Source organism: Denticeps clupeoides, chromosome 1 (assembly GCF_900700375.1).
Source record: "Denticeps clupeoides chromosome 1, fDenClu1.1, whole genome shotgun sequence".
NCBI lineage: Eukaryota > Metazoa > Chordata > Actinopteri > Clupeiformes > Denticipitidae > Denticeps > Denticeps clupeoides.
The window spans coordinates 7,264,589-7,283,095 of NC_041707.1; the positions used below are offsets into that span (position 1 = coordinate 7,264,589).

Below are 18,507 nucleotides of genomic sequence, written 5' to 3' on the forward strand. Positions count from 1 at the left end.
ACCTAGGGTGCAAGAATTTAACACCACGTGACAGCAGCAGCATTCTTTTCTAACCACACTTAATTTTGTATTCTTCACTATATTGGTATACTGCATAATTGTGTAGATTCCATTCTCACCATGCAATTTTAATGACACACATGGGAGCATTCCTTCTATTCCTGCCCCTGTAAACATGTAATGTAGCATGAGCAACGCAGTAATACAATACAAACATTCGATCATCTTTTTTATTCTGCATAAAAGGACACAGATTCACACGTACACCAGACACACTTTGTAATGTTGTGGTGGCTTTCCTGTCAGTGCATAGTAACTGTAGATGTGGCAGTTTACTCCGTACACTGTATCTGAACGTACACTGACCAGTTCAACACAGGACTCCGAAACAATGGCACCGATTACAAATCGACAGAGATCAGTAGCTGTGACATACAGAATCAAGCGTGTGTGTGTGTGTGTGTGTGTGTGTGTGTGTGTGTGTGTGTGGTGAGCACAGTGCAATCGTCAGCTTCGGTCCAACAGCATTTGAGTGTCAGTATGTAAAATGATTTTAATTTATTTTTTTTATGGGACTTAATCCGAGTCCTGAGTACTTAATGTCCATTTCAGGGAGAGATAAAAGTACTCAAGGGTGTAAAAAAAATATGGTGTTGGGTTCTGAATTGTCAGTGCAAGTAACTGAAAATGTCAGACATTACAATTCAAGAAACAAAATGCAGTTTCTGTACATGAAAATACATGAGTTTCATGAGTCGGTACTGCAAGTTTGAGGAGGGAAGCAACTTATTGATCTGCCATCCCTTTAACAAGTAAACAGGACCATAACACTGGAGAACAACTTTTCAACAGCATCTGCGTAAAAAAACGAACAGCACACTCTGCTCGGGCTGGGCAAGTCCATAATATCAACAGCATGATATGATCTTTCAATGTCAGAAATTTTGATCTTTTGAAATTCTTGCATAAATGAACAGAAAGGCCTGACTGAGCTGAAGAAAAAAGAAAAGCGACCAAATCTGGAGGGTTAGGTCATATTTTAGTATTTGTAAGAGAAAAAATATGAACAGTTTTGATGAAGAACAATACCATACACACAGATAAGGTCTACTTGATCATTTATGTTTATGCTTTTATTATTATTTACATATATAACTCTCCTGAAAATCTACTAGACATCTGTGGGTCAGTGACCGCAATGTAAACAGTAACCTTAATAAGCTTATTAATACAAAAATAAATGCAATTTAACAGAGGCCTTGATTGGGTCGGTGAAGTAAGGGCTCAAATCGATAAAAGTTTGGTCAAATTATGTTCAGATAACGGTGTATTTCACGATACGCAATGCATAAGCAGATGGATGTGGGGGTGGGGGGGGGAGAAAAACAACCTCACACTAACAACACACTCTTCTGCCTATACACAGCACCGGCTACTGAATCTGTCACGTACTCCGTGTTTTCCGAGTAAACCACCTAACGCCTATAAAAACTGCCCAAAGCAAACAAGCAGAACTACTGACTCACGCTCTGAATCTATACACGGACGGATTACTCCGTTTAACGAGGGAAGTCCTGCCAACTCGACCGGCTACGTTCAAGTCAAACCCGTCGTCCGCGGCAACTGGTTCCTCGCGCTATCGGATTAACTGGTCTATTATAAACAGGCCTTTCCCACTTTCACATAACGGTGGCGTTTTAAATAAATACGCCGTTGCAAACACGGACGATCTATCACAAGCTAGTCTCAAGATGACCGAGTGTAACCGAGGAAAATGACTATTAGTTGGACGTAGGTCTTTTTGCAGTAGATTTGATGAGAACAGCTGCAGTGCCACATGCAATTAGCATCAACGTGAGTCTAGGGTGACGCTTGTGTCCTTGCATTAAATTCGCATGAGATAAGATAAAATTGTTTAAAAATACAGTGACGTCTCAATCTGACTCATGCACAACAATCAAACGTGATACCGTACCAGTGGGTATCCTATCACATGCCGTGATAAAATCAGAGAAAGGGGGAGTTTTTCAGTGATAATTCTGTCATCCACCAGGGTTAAAGGTGACCCAGGGCTCTAAAGATTAACTCCACTCTGCAGCTGACTACTGCATTTTGTTTGTCCAAATGCCGAAGATAAGTGATCAAGTTGCTTCTTCTTGCTCAGCACAGTATCATCAGAGCCACATGAGCCCCACAAACTTGCATACATACACCCACACCCACTAGCTACAAATGCCTGATAGAAAGGTCTGAAGGAAGGATGAGGATTAACTGCAGCGCTACAGACTAACTAGACCAAGGTCCAGCCCTGTCAAAGGTCTCCCGGTTTCTGGTTGCAGAGGCTGCATACTCTGACAGGGTGGTCCCAGCCCCGTGAGGGCACTGGGCGGCGGCAGGGCGAGCACTCGTCACACACGCCCTGGCCACAGGCACGGCAGTGATGCTTAGACAGTTTGGCAGTGAACTCCCTCTGACAGCTGTGGCAGCACAGGATGTCCTGGTCAGGCACCCAGTAGGCAGGACGCGCAGCATCCTTCACCAGACCTGAGCAGGAAAGGTACAAAAAAAAAAAAAATGTAGACAGCCACATAGATTACAGAAGAATCAGATCATGACATTGTATGCATATTCAAATTGCACTATATGAAATAAAACAATAATCTACATTAGTGCTTGTCTAGGCCACAGTTAACCAATTAATTAAACTCCTGTTCTAGATGTTTCATGTCGAAACCTCCTGCAGTGTCCACTAGGGGGCAACAGCTGCTAAAACACGGAGCTCAGAAGCCTAGAAGTGCAATCAAATCGTTAAAGACTAGAAATTGATCTAGCATCCTCTATGGTTGTGCTTTATCACTCACCAAGTGGGATGTCAATGGCAGTGACTACAGCTCCTAATGTGTTGGATACAACTTCGCCAACCTTCCTGGCCAGAGTCCCAGTTTCTTCATCATCCAGCTCGGGGTCCATCAGCTCTGCGAAGGATCAAAGTATGCGGTGGACAAACCCGTTACACACACAGACCGGTTTATTAGGAGCAGCATCTCCAAAATTTATTTTGTGTATCTGAGCATATACCTGTGTGCATTTTCTTCTGCTCATAACAAGCATCACACACCCTCACCGGGGCCAAACCCCATCCCCGCTCTGGGACGGGACGTGCTTTGGAAGAGCAGTTATCACAGAATCCCTCACCACATGCGCGGCAGTGGTGCTTGGTGTCGTTCTCCTGGAAAGCCACCCTGCACGTGTGACAGGCCTGAACCGGGAAGACATACAAAGCACACAACAATGACTAACTGAGTGGCGACTTAACTTCTTTAAAATTGCACCTTGGGTGTTGTCGGCAAGTGACAAATGACTTTGTTTCTGCCCTATAGAAAAGTCTACATCTGGAATGGCCTACCAGTAGAGGAAGACATTTATCACTGTTTCACCAATAAAAAAATATAGGTCCAATTCAAAACAATGTGGCTTCATTGAAGCCCCCACAGAAAAATAAATGGCGCTTACCATAGCAGGGCCTTGCCACAAGTGCCAAGTGGCACATCAGTGGTAGTGAATCGTAACTTAATCCATGGTCTCGAGAAATTATAACAAATACTTTTACAATTAGCTTTGAACTCATTTTGAACCACAGATTTGAGCCTTGTCACACATGCCTGTACATTTGCAACTACATTGGCGTTTCTTACAGACCCTCCACCCTCCACTATGAGACGGGTCTTACCCTACTGCTAGCACCTCAGGTCCCAACAAATCAATCCATCTGCGTTTTCACACAAAATGTGCTCCTCTCTGGAGCCCAGACACATGTGTTTCGGCTGGTTAACGTGTCTGTGGTTTGCAGTGAGGAACATTTGCCAGTTCTGCTTTTACAGATAATTACAGCTCGCCCCGTTCAATATATAGGAATTCGTCTCAGGGAAAAAGGTGAACTGGAAACGTTAGAAAAGAAAAGAATTTCGGATAAATTGTTTAAATGTATGAACCAATATTGAATTGGCCTTTCAAGTCAATGTCTGCTGGCTTGTGATCAATTGCACTGCCCATATCACGTATATTCTGTCTTTCTTCACATATGGCCACCAGAAGTGACCGTAACTGTGAAAGGCGCTGGATCACTATGTTCACCATGTGACCTGAAGTGCCTGTTGCATACGACCCCAGCCTGCATGCAGGCTCGTGTGGACTGCATACACCGTAAACAACTGTGGAAAGTGCAGACTCACCAGAATGAGGGAGTTGGGTTTCCAGTAGGCCGGCGCGATCTGATCCGTCAGCCAGGAGGTTACGGCCTTGGCAGGTTTGACACTGAGCTCAGACACGGACTGGGCCATGAAGCTCATGCCATCCAGCAGTCTCTGCGCAGCATTGTTATTGTCCTTTAGGAAGCCATCACACTGCAGGAGTACATGTATTTTTGGAGAAATTGTTAAATGAAATGTGCCAACATTTGTAAAATTGGTCAAGGTCCACCTTACCCCAAGCCACACGTGCTGGATTTCAGTGCGGACCACTGTGTCAACAGGGTCTTGGTTCCCGTACCAGTACTGGCGACTCCGGTAGATAACCCCGCAGTTGGGACACTCGATGACATATCTGCGGGAACCCATAGCGCCAATCAGCTGGAGAATCTGGTGCAGCTGAGCATCACCCAGTTCAAATGTGCAGGGTGTGTGATGCAACTGACTTACTGCACTGCTGTATTACTTATGAGTGTGTGAAAATGCATTTATGTCACCATGAAAGTAAGAGGAACGACATTAAGAGTGTAAAACCATCAATTCAGATAAATTGTTGCAGTGTTTGCTTGTTTGTTGTTTAAAGCCTGGACTTTAATACCCATGACTTCTAACCCTTGGTCACTTTAGTACTTACCCTGACCATGCATATCGTGCCAGGCCAAGCCATGGAGAGTCTGAAGATGCAGAAGTTTTTGGCACAACAATCTCCTCTTTCCCTCCTTCATAGCAGGCCTTCACAGCAAAGAAGACAGAGTCAAGCCATAGAATTTCCAGAATGGTGGTTCTCTACCTCCACTTCCCCGCATACTTATACATAAAAAAAATACTGTCAACAAAAATCCAGTACTGATGCATAGATGTTGAAAGCATTGAGTGTGTTAAAAAACAAGTGATAGAGAAAACATTGTCTCTACAGTTTAAAAATGTAGTGATTTTTGACTAAATTCTGAAACTGTACCCTCCTGCAGTAACAAAGATTTTTATGATTATTATGAGAACAGAGGTCCATATGCAATCATTTAGAGTCTCTGAATTTAGCTGATGCTGTGCAGATGCTGCATCCCCTGCAGAACTCCACTGGCCCAGGCGGGATCTGAGCTCAACAAGCTACCAACCTTGCAGGTGAAGACGCGGTTGTCGTAGTGATTAGAGTACCGACAGCGGTGCTTGGCCTCGTGGGCGATGCCCTCCCTCAGGTGGTTCATGCTATTCCGGCAGCCAGAACTGCAACAACGTCAGAGAGCGAGCTCAGTATCTGCCCCCAGCCTTCGCGGCGCGTGCTCAATCACTCGAGTTAAACACTAAAGTGTCTCTGTACTGTCTACAATGAAGGAAACCATTATTCTAAAAAAAATAATAATTATATCATAGTTTCTCAGAGGAAGTAGGTGTATTATACATTGAGTCTGAAATCTTACATTTTTAATGGAAAATATTTAAAATTAATTAACATTAACGATCTAGCCAACACAGATGGAAAAAGTGAAAGTGAAGTGTTTGTCATTGTGAACAGCGCACTGAACAGCACACAGTGACACGGCGAAACGTGTCCTCTGCTTTTAACCATCACCCTTGGTGAGCAGTGGGCAGCCATGACGGTCGCCCGGGGAGCAGTGTGTGGGGACGGGGCTTTGCTCAGTCGCCCCTTTGCCGATCAGGATTCAAACCGCCAACCCTCTGATTACGGGGCCGCTTCCTTAACCGCTAGGCCACCACTGACAGGTGACAGTACATTCATATGTTTTATGACAAGGCGCCATGACATGCTGGTGGGAGGGTTTAAACGCAGGAAGGAAGATCTGAGAACTCACCCGCAGCTGAGACAGATGCTGGGGCAGGTGAAATACTCGTCCGGGAAGAAGCAGCTGTTGGAGACCAGCGCATCCGAGATCTCCCCACTGAATCGTTCACACAGGGCCTGTCGCAGGGATCCGTGCGTTAATATCATTCCATCAAATGCACCAGTCCAGCTGAGAACACCGAGGCAAAGTAGTTCCCAACGCACACAACCGCTTCTAAAGATTTTACGTGTACACTCACACAAAAAGAAAGTATAAAATAGTATACTTTTTAAAAAGTATAAAATTAAAAACAACCAAAGAGTTGTCATGAAGCTGTACATCCTTTTTTGAAATGATTATGTACATTTCAACCGCAATTAACAAAACGGAGGAAAAATGAACCCTTTTCAATGAATTCCTAAGCGAATTAGAAAAGTCTGACAACCTCCTATTCACTGACGTCTTTTGACATTTTTTCTGTATTTTAATACCCACAAAAGGTGGAAATAAATCTATAAAAAAGAAGCAGCTCATACCTGCAACGCTTTGAATATGACAAGTGGAGAGCGTGGCGAGCGAGTGGTGTTGTTATCAAGCTGCCGCTCTAGGCTGTACTGGAGGCCGCCGAAGTCTGTGGGAGGAGTGCTGGTGTGCGTGCCTCGATACTGGATGGAGCTAAAAGCTTCTGGGAAACAACCAAGCTTCTTAAAACGCTCCTGGAGCAGCTTTTCCACAGACTCCAATGGCTTGTCTGTGGACGCGAGTGGGAAACATTCAGCGGCCGAAGATATTTATGGGGTTAAACGTAATTTGCTAGTTTTCTAAAAATGCCTGTAACAACTTAACAAATCATACTGTAATTTGAATAGCTGATGCCCTATAAAGTAAATTCACATGCATGTGTTAATATAACAATAAAGAATATAATTTTAATATTGAACATTAACATTGCTACGGTACCTCAACCTTATAAACATTTTTTTTAAGTATGTTGCATATTGTAAATATTAATGGCTCTCATTGGATTCGTTAATTCTTTGCCAGAACATAATAAATCCTCCTGCATTTGGCAGGTTTGAACAGGTTCCAGAGAGGGCCCAATTCTCATGAATATCAAGAAAATACCCAAAATACGAACGGACTGACATTTCTGCATAGCCCTGAATCATATGTCACCGTGTAAGTGTGTTTAACATGTTCACAGCAGAACTTGTTACAGATCTATGCCTTCGGCACTTCCGGTCTGACTGCACGCCTTGACACCACCCCAGCTTGACCCCAGACCAACGTTGCTCACAGTAGCTTAACAAGCGTGATTCAAAGCCTAATTTCAGACATAAGGAGGCAGACAGCACTGCAGAGTTAAGGTACTAGTATTAATATTTTGATTAATACGGACCTGAGCCAAGCAGCTTGGTGTGCACAGTCTCGTGGAAGATGATGACTGCAGGGCCCAGAGATGACAGGGGAACATCAAGGCCAAAGCGCATGGCGGTGGCCTTCAGCTCCTTAGTGAAGTACTTCAAGTAGGCTTCGGACGCATCGCCCAGGAACTTGAAGAGGTCGTCGTGGAGACGGTCCGTGTGTGTGCGGTATATGATGACGTCGGAGATGGCCAGCACCTTAAGCAGCAGTCGAGTCCGCTGACCGGGCTTGGAGCTATTACCCAGCAGGCCCTCTGTGTCGAGGACCACCAGCTTGTAGGCGGGGTCGAAGGCGGCCCAGACGCCCACTGTGCAGGAGTCCTGCGTGGGAGAGGTCTTGAACACCTCCCTCCCCGTGAAGAAAGTGTGGTTGAGCGTGTGGGACTTGCCCTCCCCGGTGTTCCCGAAGATGGACACCACCTTGAGCAGCTCGTCCGGCTTGCAGCCGAGCCTCTTGATGAACTCCGCCTCACTTTTAATCTGGGTGGAAAAGGTAAGATGATGGCAAGTGGTTATGTCCAGAAGGACAAAGTTCTGGTCAGATTATTAGAAATATCTTGGAGTGGAGAACTGCTCAATACCCAGCAGTGACACATGTGCGAGTAAAAATCCTAAACATCCACAACGCTTTGATGGCTAGTTCCAACCAGCATCTCAGTACCACTGTACCACCATCTCTAATAAAGAGCCAAGGACGTTTCTTTACCTGCATCTCCTCATTCTCGTCCACCAAAAGGAAGCTGCAGACCTTTTCCAAAAGTTTCACCTTGTGTTTCTTCGCCTCATCTTCTGGCGCATCCGCCTGGACAGTCTTGTGAGGGCTATATGGTGTGAGAGGATGCTTCTTCTTGCCTCCGCCATTATGGGTCCGTTTCTGACAGTCCTGACACAGGTTGACCTTGCAGGTCTGACAGCGGACCACGGAACGCTGTCGCTTGCCATCCGCCACCACTTTTCCACCGCCGTTTTTGCAGTTGTCACAGAATGGCACGTGGTCCGGGCCTACGAGGACCCGCTCGTGGTGTTTAAGACGCTCCTGTTCGTGCAGCTTCTGCTCGCAGAGGGAGCACTGCAGGCTGCCACACTCGTCACACTCAAACTCGGCTTCTTCTGAGCCGCCACAGCAGTAGCCCTCCTGACACAACGGATTGGTACTGACTCCCTTTTTCAGTGAGGGACCATGGCCACTCATTGTATCTCAGTTGGGTGACCTGAACTGTGTCTGCCTGCGAAGCCTAAAGGACAGACTACAGATTACTGATCTTCTACCTCAGTACTCAAAACTTGCAAGGAATTTCGCAAAAGGACAACTGAACACCTACAACAAACAGGAAGCCTGTCTTCTTTGTAGTCCAGTGATTTGTAAAGTAAATAATTAACTATTTACATCCAACCGAGTTTAACGCAAATCTAAAAAAATACTACTGCAGCAGCCGAACAAAATAAATAAAGAATAAAACAAACGTAACTAACGTACAGATGCGTAAAGGAAGGGTGCTTCCGGAAACGATACGCTATGCAAAACGTTGCACGAACGTTGGGTAAACGTTCGGTAAACAGCGGCTGTCAAGAAGCAGACAAAAACCCCACTGCCGGTTGCTGTAATATTGCAAAACGGGAATAAGTCCAACGCATATATAAATATACTACTCGACTGATATTAAAAATCGACGTGTTGCTAAGCTTGGCAGAAACGTAACCACAAAGTGACCCGATCGGCTGACAGCGCCACCAAGGCAGCGAGGTAAACAATGATTTCAGCCCGTTTTCTACACAAACCCGTACGGACTTATACAAATCGGCACGAGTGGCGGTCGACAGGGAGACGCGACGCAGTGTTTCGTTGTCGGACAAACAACAATAATCCGCTACGATATCCAGCTAGCCACCGAGCTACCGGACTTAGGGATACCCCTGATTTGGGTACGGACATCTATTTTCGTCGGTCTGTTTCGGAGACCGCGGCAGCAGTGACAGGCTCGTCGCGACAGGAGCTACAGTCGGCTTTGGCACGGGAACATGTTACTGCTGTGATGTCCAGCGTCGCAGCGTCTCCGTTCGGTTCTTTGCGATTGTTGTTGTTGTGCCAGTCAACTCGGGCCAGCTGATCGGAACGTAGAAACAGATCTGTGGAGCGGGCCTTTTCTGACGTCAGCGGCCAATTCATCGCCATATTGGATGTACACGCAACCCGGAAGTAAGCGACTGAAGGCGAAGATAATTATCAAATTTTTTAGTAATTATGCTAATATAGTTTGATCTTTAGGCGGTCTTTGATGTACCTTTGAAGGTGGAAGTCAGAACGCAAAATAAATTAATTTATACAATAATATCTATCTGGCGGGCATAGCTTTGTCTTCACTCTCGACCTTATTCTCAAAAATCTATTTAAAAGAATATAAAGAATAGCAAAGTTGAAACAAAAACTTAACAAGTAGCCTAAATGTTTGAGTTGTGAAATTTGGAGCAAACGCTAGCCATAGTGCTCAATTCTCAAGTTAACCAACGTTACGATGGGACCCGCGGGCCATTCTACAAACCTGCTTCCATGGATCAAATTTCATGACGTCACCAACATGAGGTCAGCGGTGAACGAATAAGTGAGCTGGGTTTGCACGCTGGGTTGGCGGGATCGCCCATCAGTGTCTGCTTTCAGCAATTTCCGTCGAATTTAGGATCCAAAATGATTATGGCGTACAGCTATGTGAGCAGGTTCAGCCAGCAGTACAGGGACGTTTGGACAGACAGATAGTATGCAATCAAATTCGAAGAAGAACACACGAGGGAAGAGTCACTGTGGTCCACATATTTATTTGGTGCCTTGGAAACATCATGTACATGGGTCTCCTTCGTGACTGGGAAACTAAAAGCCAGAATGCTCCAAATATTTGACATGCATAGTGTCATGCCCATGACATGTGCCTCGAAAATATAGAGGATGTGAAATATAATGCACTACGCACACAGTGCCATTGCGTCGGTGCTAATATTATAATAGCTAATACTCTACAGCTCCAATAATCGTGAGGTTAAGAGTTGATTGGTATTTTTAGCACAATATGTACAATACGTTCTTATCTAAATAATTTTAACAAAACTACACAAGTCTGACTGGTCTCTTCACTGCCAACCTTGAGAAGATGTGCTCACATTTCACTTTAGCTTGGTGTAAAATGGTGTCCATGTTTGTGGAACGTCACCTGGGTTCCGTCCTGTTCTGTGCTCTCTTAACTGAAGACATTTGATGCACGTTGTCTGTCCAAATTCATCTCGATGTGTGCAATTCCTTATAAAATATACGTGTGGCAAAAGCAAGATTGCTCAGGAATCTTACCCTGATATCGTTTTACGCTGTTAAAAGTACACTTGTATTTCGTAGTGATGAGCATGAACACGTATAAACGAGGGTGGTTATTTCATGCAGTGATATGTTTGATTTGATCTTTTCACGGATGATATGGAATCGGTCAGGAGAGAATGACCCAAATGAATGTATTTCTGTTAAAAAAAAAAAGTGTCATTTGGTATCGTGAGGAACTTCCAAAGAAGCTTGCCACACACCTTCATGCAATACCACACAGTCCCGCCAGACGGCGCTGTGGTCACATTCCGAAGCTGGGATGTTGGCCGGGCTAACAATGACTTTTAAGGCAAGACAAATTGAACTCTTTGGACCATTTCTTTGTAAACGCCCCACTCTTCGATATTATGAATATTCTTCTCCAATGAAAACAAACAACAGCAAAAAAAAAAAAAAAAGAATAGCCTTGACCTCCAGTACTTTGCAAGTCTGATAACATGGGGCACACAGTAAAATGTTGAGTTCCACAGTATAGGCACTGGACAGGTACCAAAAAAAAATTCTATATATATATGCAGAAAACATCAACTAAAAAAAGTTAATACAAGTGTATTTCAGGTTTTGGGACAGATTGTTACCCAGTTCCCCCCAAATCAGCTGTATGCTCTCTCCAGCCAAATTAAATTATGGCCAGTTTATGGACCAGTGCCTTCAGGAACATGATGAGAAGGAATCTTTTAGACAAAGATTATTAAATTATGGATTGCTCTTCACAGTTCCAAATGGTTTGATGTGCTACAAAAGATTTAAAAATTAATCTGATGCATATGGGTAACATCTCATTTTATAGTATTATGGGGCATCTGTGTTTATCAGTGAAAAGCAGTGATTAGCTGTACATTTTCTTAGCCCTTTATGTCTTTCCTTGGAATGTAATTAAACACTCTGTGTCAAATAGTTCCATAACTTTATCATATAATAACTCACGAAGAAACATATATTTTTTTAGCGAACACTGCGCTCCATACTTCTTGGGGGAGTCATTACAAATATGGGCAACTGCATTGACATGTACACAAGAGAAATATATCGAGGTCTGAGTTGGAAAAATTGCAACTTATTGCTGACTGCCTCCTGAGGACAGAAGCACGTGTGCTTTAAAGTGTGTGTGTGTGTGTGTGTGTGTGTGTGTGTGCGACCACGTATGTGCCGAGTATGTGCACGTATGTGCCAGGGTGCAGAGTCCAGGACCCTCGATCCATCTTTATGCGAAGCTCTTCTTGTATGGCACAGACTCTCCTGTAGATGTCTGCGGGTCCCGGACGCTTTGCTCCGCTTTAAGGCAGGTGACTTTTGTGCCGTTCCACACAATGACCTCTTTCACCCACTAAATGTCTCTTTACCCCAAAACCAAAGATAAGAAGTTCTTTTTGGAGGTGCCTGAGAGCTGCTCATCCCAGCTCCGCCCAGCACAGCTACCTCCGCACACCTGCTGTCCACCAGCCTCGCCGTGTCAGGAGGACTGCATTAGGCCAGTGAGACGCTTTCCGGTTAACGACTTCCCCTGGAAATAAAGGAACGTGAGTAAACTCGTCGGATACGAATTTCTCATCCCAAAATACATGTACACAAGCTCCATGGCCAGAAAAGGGGTGTGAAGCAGGTGCTCACCACACTCCGCGTGAACTTCTCGAGTGAGGTGCGGCGGCCCTGCTCGCTCTCGGGCTGCTGGGGGTGGGAGGGGTGAAGTGAGGGCGGAGATTAAATGGCGGTGGATGCAAGAGGACACGGCCACAAGCACTGAACAAGCGAGCGGACGTCACAGAGCTCTCAGGCGTGTGGCATTTATGAAAAATTCAATGTGTTTTTAAAGCACCAAGTTTAGCACCACCAACTCCCTTTACTCCTTTTTCCCCCCATAACAAATCAGTTTAACCAATGGCTGCTTGTAAAAAAAGTTGGTGGTCAGAAGTTGAATAGTTAATGCGTCGTTAATAGTCAGGCATTCGGTGCATTTGCACCAGTGAATGCATGCACATTCGGAAATGTTACCTTCTTCCGCGCCAGGAGGAGGTCCTGATAGATGCTGGATCGCAGGAAGCGGGAATAGCTGTCACTTTTCATTAATTTGAAGATGTGCTCCTAGACAGAGAAGGGGAAGGGTTACTTGAATCTGTGCGTTTTTCATTGCTGGTTGGAAGCTGTTCCCTTGGTGTTTTTGTCCTATGGGACAAAGGAAGCGCAGCGACTTGAATGATGTGTTTATGTGCATTTGTACGTGAAGTCTTTTTCTTTCTTGCTTTCTTCCTTGACCGCGCTCTGTAGATCGACCACACCAAGACCCGGGGAGAAACATCAAGGGGCAACTAACGAATGAGCCCGGAGTGGGCGACACTAATGCACGGTGAGAGCGTTGCCTTCAAACAAAGCTAATGCGGTTTGAAGCACAGGCGTGCAGGGACCATGGCTTCATTCAGCGCCATTAAACGGGCCATTAGTTCCCAGCAAATACTGTCCCTCTGCACTGCACTCGTCCCTTTCACTCTCCGTTCTGCCGCCACTTTGTGAGAATGAAAATGAGCTTCAGGGCGCATGGGGCTCCATTTAAAGGTAACCCTTGGGAACTGGGGTTAAAGGGATCCTGTCACACAAACTGAGTGTGTGAACACGATAAATAAAGTATAAATGCATAAGCCACTTAGACAGGTCCTTCATATAACCTATGAAACATTGTGTGTTAATATGGCACAGTTTTGATTATTCACATAATAATAATTCCAATAACAATGTAAACAAAGTAGAAGTAGTGGGATTTTAAAGAGCAGTCAGGGGAAGACCATGGGTTCACCTGAGCGTCCTCAAAGCTGAAGCGGCCCGGGTCTTTGATATTCTGGCTGGTGACCTCGTAGCTGTGAGAGTCCAGGTTGATGGAGCTGGGCGCCCCCTCAGCCAGGAACTCCTGCCAGATCTCCTGCGCCCTGGTGGCCACGTCTTGCAATGGCTGCCGCTTCAGGTCCTGGACTGCTAGCCAGAACCTACGGAATCAATTCCATTCACTCTTTATTCCTTACATAGAAATCTTTTATTTTGCAGAATAAAGCAGTATGACCAGGAAACACTGACATCCATGGAGTAAAGTACGTCTGCCACATATTGCTGTGTGCATCAACAAACTGCTCCAACAAGCTGCATGTTTCTTCTTGTTAATCTTATTTTGCAGGCAAATCGTAAGTAATTGTAAGTAAGTATGTATTTCAATATGCTTTGGAATCTCAGCTGCAGTGTGCAGACTCCAGATCATCTGTATATCTACTTGAGAGCCACTTGACTTGATTGCAAGGATGTCGGAGAGGATAAGGAGGGAGAAGATTGCAGTATACAGATCTCTCTCCGGCCTGTCTCACCGGAGGTTCTCCGAGCTGAACTCTGACTCCAGGAACTTGAGGAACTGTTCCCGGCCAGCCGGGTCTCTGAGGGCCTCGTCGAGGGAAAAGCCCCATTTCTTCACCCGGTGCTGATTGGGGTCTTTGCTGCACATCGAATGAAGAGAAGACCGAGAGATAAATTCTATATTATGGCACACATAGCACTAGTCTGAATAAGAGCATTAGACTGGTGAGCATACCTGGCTTCTAAATCCCAGTAAGTGGCGTCGTCAGAGATCCATGGGTTGGAAGGCTCAGGTGAAGACACAAGTGGGTCGTACTCCATGAACTGCTCCGTGTATCCCATTAGACTGGGTGAATAATAAGTACATTTGAACCATGGTTCACGTTTGATTTTGGTGAAATAAATAATAAAAATGATGGTATAACATGAACGACATTAAACACGGTTAGATATACAAGAACAGTGCGTTCCTGAAACTAAGAAGTGGACGGATGGATGGAGCAATGAAAGAAGGTGACGTGGTCAGTGTTTTATCTGTGATGACAGATGGGTGCTTTATTGTTGCGGCTAATCGCTCTATGTAATTGCAATCATATAATCACTCATATTCTTTCAGAGTGCGTGAACTCACCTGTCTGCTACTTTGGACATTTTTATGCAGTGCCTGTCCAGTTGAGTATTTAAAAAAGAAATCTGGGGATTAAACAGGATAGGTTTTGTTTAGAACGTAACACAAGTTGTACCACGAAGTCTCGATGAGATATATGAGGAATATGATATCACAGCTCCACCCGAAACCTGTAGTGTGGTTGGTGTTGGGGAACAAGGCCCTTTTACCTCTTTCTGCACGTCTTCTCTGGTGGGCTTCCTGGCAGTCTGGGTGGTGTTTGCAGGGTTCTGGGCCTGCGTCTCATCCGTCACGCCATAAACCGACTGGGTCAGAAAACGAGATGTGATACTCATGTATCAACATGCTTTCACCTTATTTACACCTTCTCTCAAGTAAATAACCCTTACCTTACCTTTCTTACTCTGTGTGGATTTCTCTCACGCCGGCACTTGCGGATGTCCATCTCTGTGGTATTTACACACCCTGGCTGTTAAAATATTAACATCAATAAATAGATCAGCTGTTGGAAACAATGCGGTTCAATAAATGTGTAAGTATATAACATATATATAAACATATATATATATATATATATATATATATATATATATATATATATATATATATATATATATATATATATATATATAAAACGCTTTTATGCTAAAGCATCTCTAAATTAGTACTGAAATTCGACGACGTGATGTATTACATGCAGAGCAACACAAGGGGGCACTGTCAGAAAACAACATCACTGAGCTACCGAGCTGCCAAACTGCAGCTATAGGTTTAGATTGAATCAACTATTATTCATTGAATTGATTGCGATACAATGAAACCCTCCAGTCACCTGTACCACTACTTTGTTTGGGCAGCCCTGATTTTTTACCTAGAGTGACACTTCTACTCCAGACCCCACTACCCCAACTGACCACAGGCCGATGGACATCCCAGAAGGCCCTTTCCTGGCTGTCCAGAATCTTCCGCTCCACTTTGTCTTTCTTTCTATCAATCCTGTGAAGTTAGAGTCACAAGAAATGTGTAATAAGCAAATCTGTTATAATGCTGAACATTTACAATGGCACTTTCATTTACAAGAACCACATCACAGGAAAAGGAGCCACAACCTGCTTCACTGCACTGTGCTGAAATGCTCTCATAGCCAGGGGGACAATTACTCTTACATAACTGACATTTACCCATCAGCCCCTGTGTCCTACTGGTCTGCCTCGCCCCCTAGCTGCAAACGGACTTGGTGCGCGTTCCTTCCACATCTCTTCAGCGCCACTTTAAGGCCCTAATGAATCCAAAATGAGTCATTCAAGGTTCTCCATCCCCCTGGATCAGATGCCTTCAAGATTCAACAACGAAAATTTCTAGTCTTGGGATGAATTGAGGAACTGAAATGTGTTAGTCCCTGAAAACACTTAGTGAACACGTGAAAAACAAAAAAGCTAGAACACATTGTCCGTGAGTGTGCGGTTTAGAGTGCAAAATCGGGCCTGGGGGCACCGGCCGGGGTGACTCACTCCTCAGCGAGCATAATTCATGTTCTTTCATTGGCGCTGAAGCACTTTCCATCTCAGGCTGAATTACAGCAGACGCTGCACACTCTACAGTAGGATTCGTAGTATTTGTGTGTGATTGGGGTGGGGCAGTGGTGATGCTTTTTGATTCGATTGCGATGTTCACACTCACTTGACCTGGGCTTCAGCCTGCATGAAGATGAATTCCCACTTCCGGGCGAAGGCTCTCTGCAAGCGTGCAAGGTTCTCCTGCAGTTCACAGTCAAACCACGCTTTATGTCACAAATCAAAAATGCTAGCTGAAATTAACTGAAAGGTGAAAATCATAAATTGCCAAAATACTATAATTTGATCTCATTTCGTACACTTGGTAAACAAAATTAAATTGAAAAAATGTCTACGTTTTTACAAAAAAAAATTGTCACAATCTCATTTGGCTTCAGTTTAATATCCATAAAATTATTAATAATTTATTCATATAATTTTGCCAATTTTAGCCAATCAAAAGCTTTCTTTGACTTGCATGACTGTGCAAGACTGTCTACTTACGGCCTCATAATCGGCTAGTTCCAGCCTGGCTTTGTTCTGCATGGTCCGTTTGCACAGGTAAATGGCTGTAGAGAAGAACAGATTTGAGCTGGTGGTTTGTGGTTCAGGTCAGATCTGTGTATTAAATTAATAAAAAAATTTTTTTACTGAGGGCGTGTCTGTTTGAGAGGCTCCACTGCAAGGGGTATTTAATTAGCCACTCGGAATCTTTTTGTCATTTACATAATGGCTCTGAGTAAATGCCACGTGAACATACAGGACACCAACAGCTGTAACCTTCTGCTCCTTACAGAAGAAAAAAAAATCTAAACCCATCATTTGGTTCTAGAATGGAGCAGAATTGCTGTAATTATCCAATATTAAGCTATTAAAATGTCACATCTTGTTTTTCAGGCCCATGAACACAGCTCCGTCAGGAACAGGGTTTATTGCAGGGAGAGAGAGCCTTCAGCACCATTACAGAACTCACCGTAGTCCGTGTTCTCAGGCTCCCAACAGTTGGATGGCCAGAAGTATGGAGACTTTGTTAGAAGAAGAGAAGAGAATTGTTGAAACACTTTAAACCTAATAATTTGCATGTTGTCTGGCTGACAAGTTCATGTATCTTTAACACGCTTTTTGCTGTTCAGTATTTACAAGCCTTATTAAAATACTTTTATTTTAATAGAACTAAATAAGTTAGTGTTTGAAGCATCAATGAAAGAAACTCACAAACAGTCAGGAGAAGAGAAAACAAATCTAATTTCTGAGATGTTCAGTACTATTTTTGTCATTTTACCAGAATCAGACAACAATAATTATTAACTTCAGATAATGACGTTTGTTTGTCATTTAATTTGTATCAAAGGACTTTTAATCATCATTCACAGAAGAATGTCCTAAGGAGGCAAATTAACATTTGGGAAACGTTCATATGTTCATATTCTGCCACCACATTTACTTGCATTTTTATCATAACTGCCACATTTTAGACATTTATGTATTTGCCTTCTTGAAAATGGCTGATATCATGAACTCCTTTTATTTCTCTTCCTTTCTCATTACTCACAAGGCTTTTACCTTCCTGAGCATTTAGTCATACTGAACTGAGAAGTGAATTAATCTATTTGATAAAGTGAATTTAAAAACAAACGTTAACTGTACATTTATAATGTAGTTTAACATCTGAAGGAATATAAATAAACTGAACATGTTCTTTTAAGTGATTCTTCAGCTTTTCCTTAGTTACAATTTGGAGTTACAATTTAAGGAGCAATCTCCAATTCATCTCCAATTCAGTTACAGCAATTACTTAATGCGGGAGATCCATCTCACACCGAAATCTGGGCATGAAGAGGTTCTAATTTTACTCCCATTATAAATGATGTTACATTTCTGGTTCCAGACCCGATTGCATCATCCATAAATGATGACTCTTCGAGATGCTCCATGCATTATGTATAGCGGGCAGAGTAATTAAAATGCAGAAATATTCGCTCTGCCATCCTGGTATCATTCAAGTGATTAACCTGAGGACAAAAGCATATCTACTGGCAGGCGCTGAATATGTATTAATGAAGACAGAACTGATTAATACACCTTGGCCTTTTGATTAATGATAGGACAGATATCTGCTGAGCTATGTTCACCCGAGAGTATAATCAGTTGTGGAAAAAGTCATCTTTCTGCAAGAAAGTATG

General features: G+C 43.7%; 2 protein-coding genes and 1 long non-coding RNA gene across 6 annotated transcripts in view; 1 reads left to right on the forward strand and 2 right to left on the reverse strand.

Annotated features, from left to right (window-relative positions):
- Window positions 1-203: 203 nt before the first annotated feature.
- LOC114802135 (zinc finger, FYVE domain containing 1) lies at window positions 204-9,666 on the reverse strand. Of its 2 annotated transcripts, XM_029000830.1 has the most exons (12): window positions 8,775-9,666; window positions 8,159-8,687; window positions 7,428-7,932; window positions 6,565-6,779; window positions 6,059-6,165; window positions 5,363-5,471; window positions 4,882-4,979; window positions 4,485-4,602; window positions 4,233-4,403; window positions 3,079-3,259; window positions 2,862-2,975; window positions 204-2,544 (listed from the first exon to the last, which is right to left on the reverse strand). In XM_029000830.1, the coding sequence occupies exons 2-12, from the start codon at window positions 8,642-8,644 to the stop codon at window positions 2,312-2,314; spliced, it is 2,337 nt and encodes a 778-aa protein (XP_028856663.1). In that variant the 5' UTR covers window positions 8,645-8,687; window positions 8,775-9,666; the 3' UTR covers window positions 204-2,311. The 2 variants fall into 2 exon arrangements, with proteins under 2 accessions (XP_028856663.1, XP_028856654.1); XM_029000821.1 differs by having other exon boundaries at window positions 8,159-9,665.
- LOC114802165 (uncharacterized) lies at window positions 9,155-15,232 on the forward strand. Its single transcript, XR_003751691.1, has 5 exons — window positions 9,155-9,196; window positions 12,170-12,333; window positions 13,079-13,157; window positions 13,847-13,890; window positions 14,030-15,232. It is a non-coding gene; the product is annotated as an uncharacterized LOC114802165 (long non-coding RNA).
- Window positions 10,248-18,507, reverse strand: part of LOC114802147 (regulator of G-protein signaling 6-like) — a 36,108-nt gene continuing 27,848 nt past the window's right edge. For 2 of the 3 annotated variants that reach the window (XM_029000842.1, XM_029000854.1), the window contains 13 exons: window positions 17,298-17,349; window positions 16,829-16,893; window positions 16,452-16,528; window positions 15,686-15,767; window positions 15,166-15,240; window positions 14,981-15,076; window positions 14,775-14,836; window positions 14,379-14,489; window positions 14,158-14,283; window positions 13,602-13,788; window positions 12,806-12,895; window positions 12,425-12,481; window positions 10,248-12,317 (listed from right to left, as the gene is read on the reverse strand). In XM_029000842.1, coding sequence (XP_028856675.1) covers window positions 12,267-12,317; window positions 12,425-12,481; window positions 12,806-12,895; window positions 13,602-13,788; window positions 14,158-14,283; window positions 14,379-14,489; window positions 14,775-14,836; window positions 14,981-15,076; window positions 15,166-15,240; window positions 15,686-15,767; window positions 16,452-16,528; window positions 16,829-16,893; window positions 17,298-17,349 — 1,131 coding nt within the window. In that variant the 3' untranslated portion in view covers window positions 10,248-12,266. The remainder of the gene's footprint in view (window positions 12,318-12,424; window positions 12,482-12,805; window positions 12,896-13,601; window positions 13,789-14,157; window positions 14,284-14,378; window positions 14,490-14,774; window positions 14,837-14,980; window positions 15,077-15,165; window positions 15,241-15,685; window positions 15,768-16,451; window positions 16,529-16,828; window positions 16,894-17,297; window positions 17,350-18,507) is intronic. The other variant, XM_029000849.1, reaches the window with a different exon arrangement.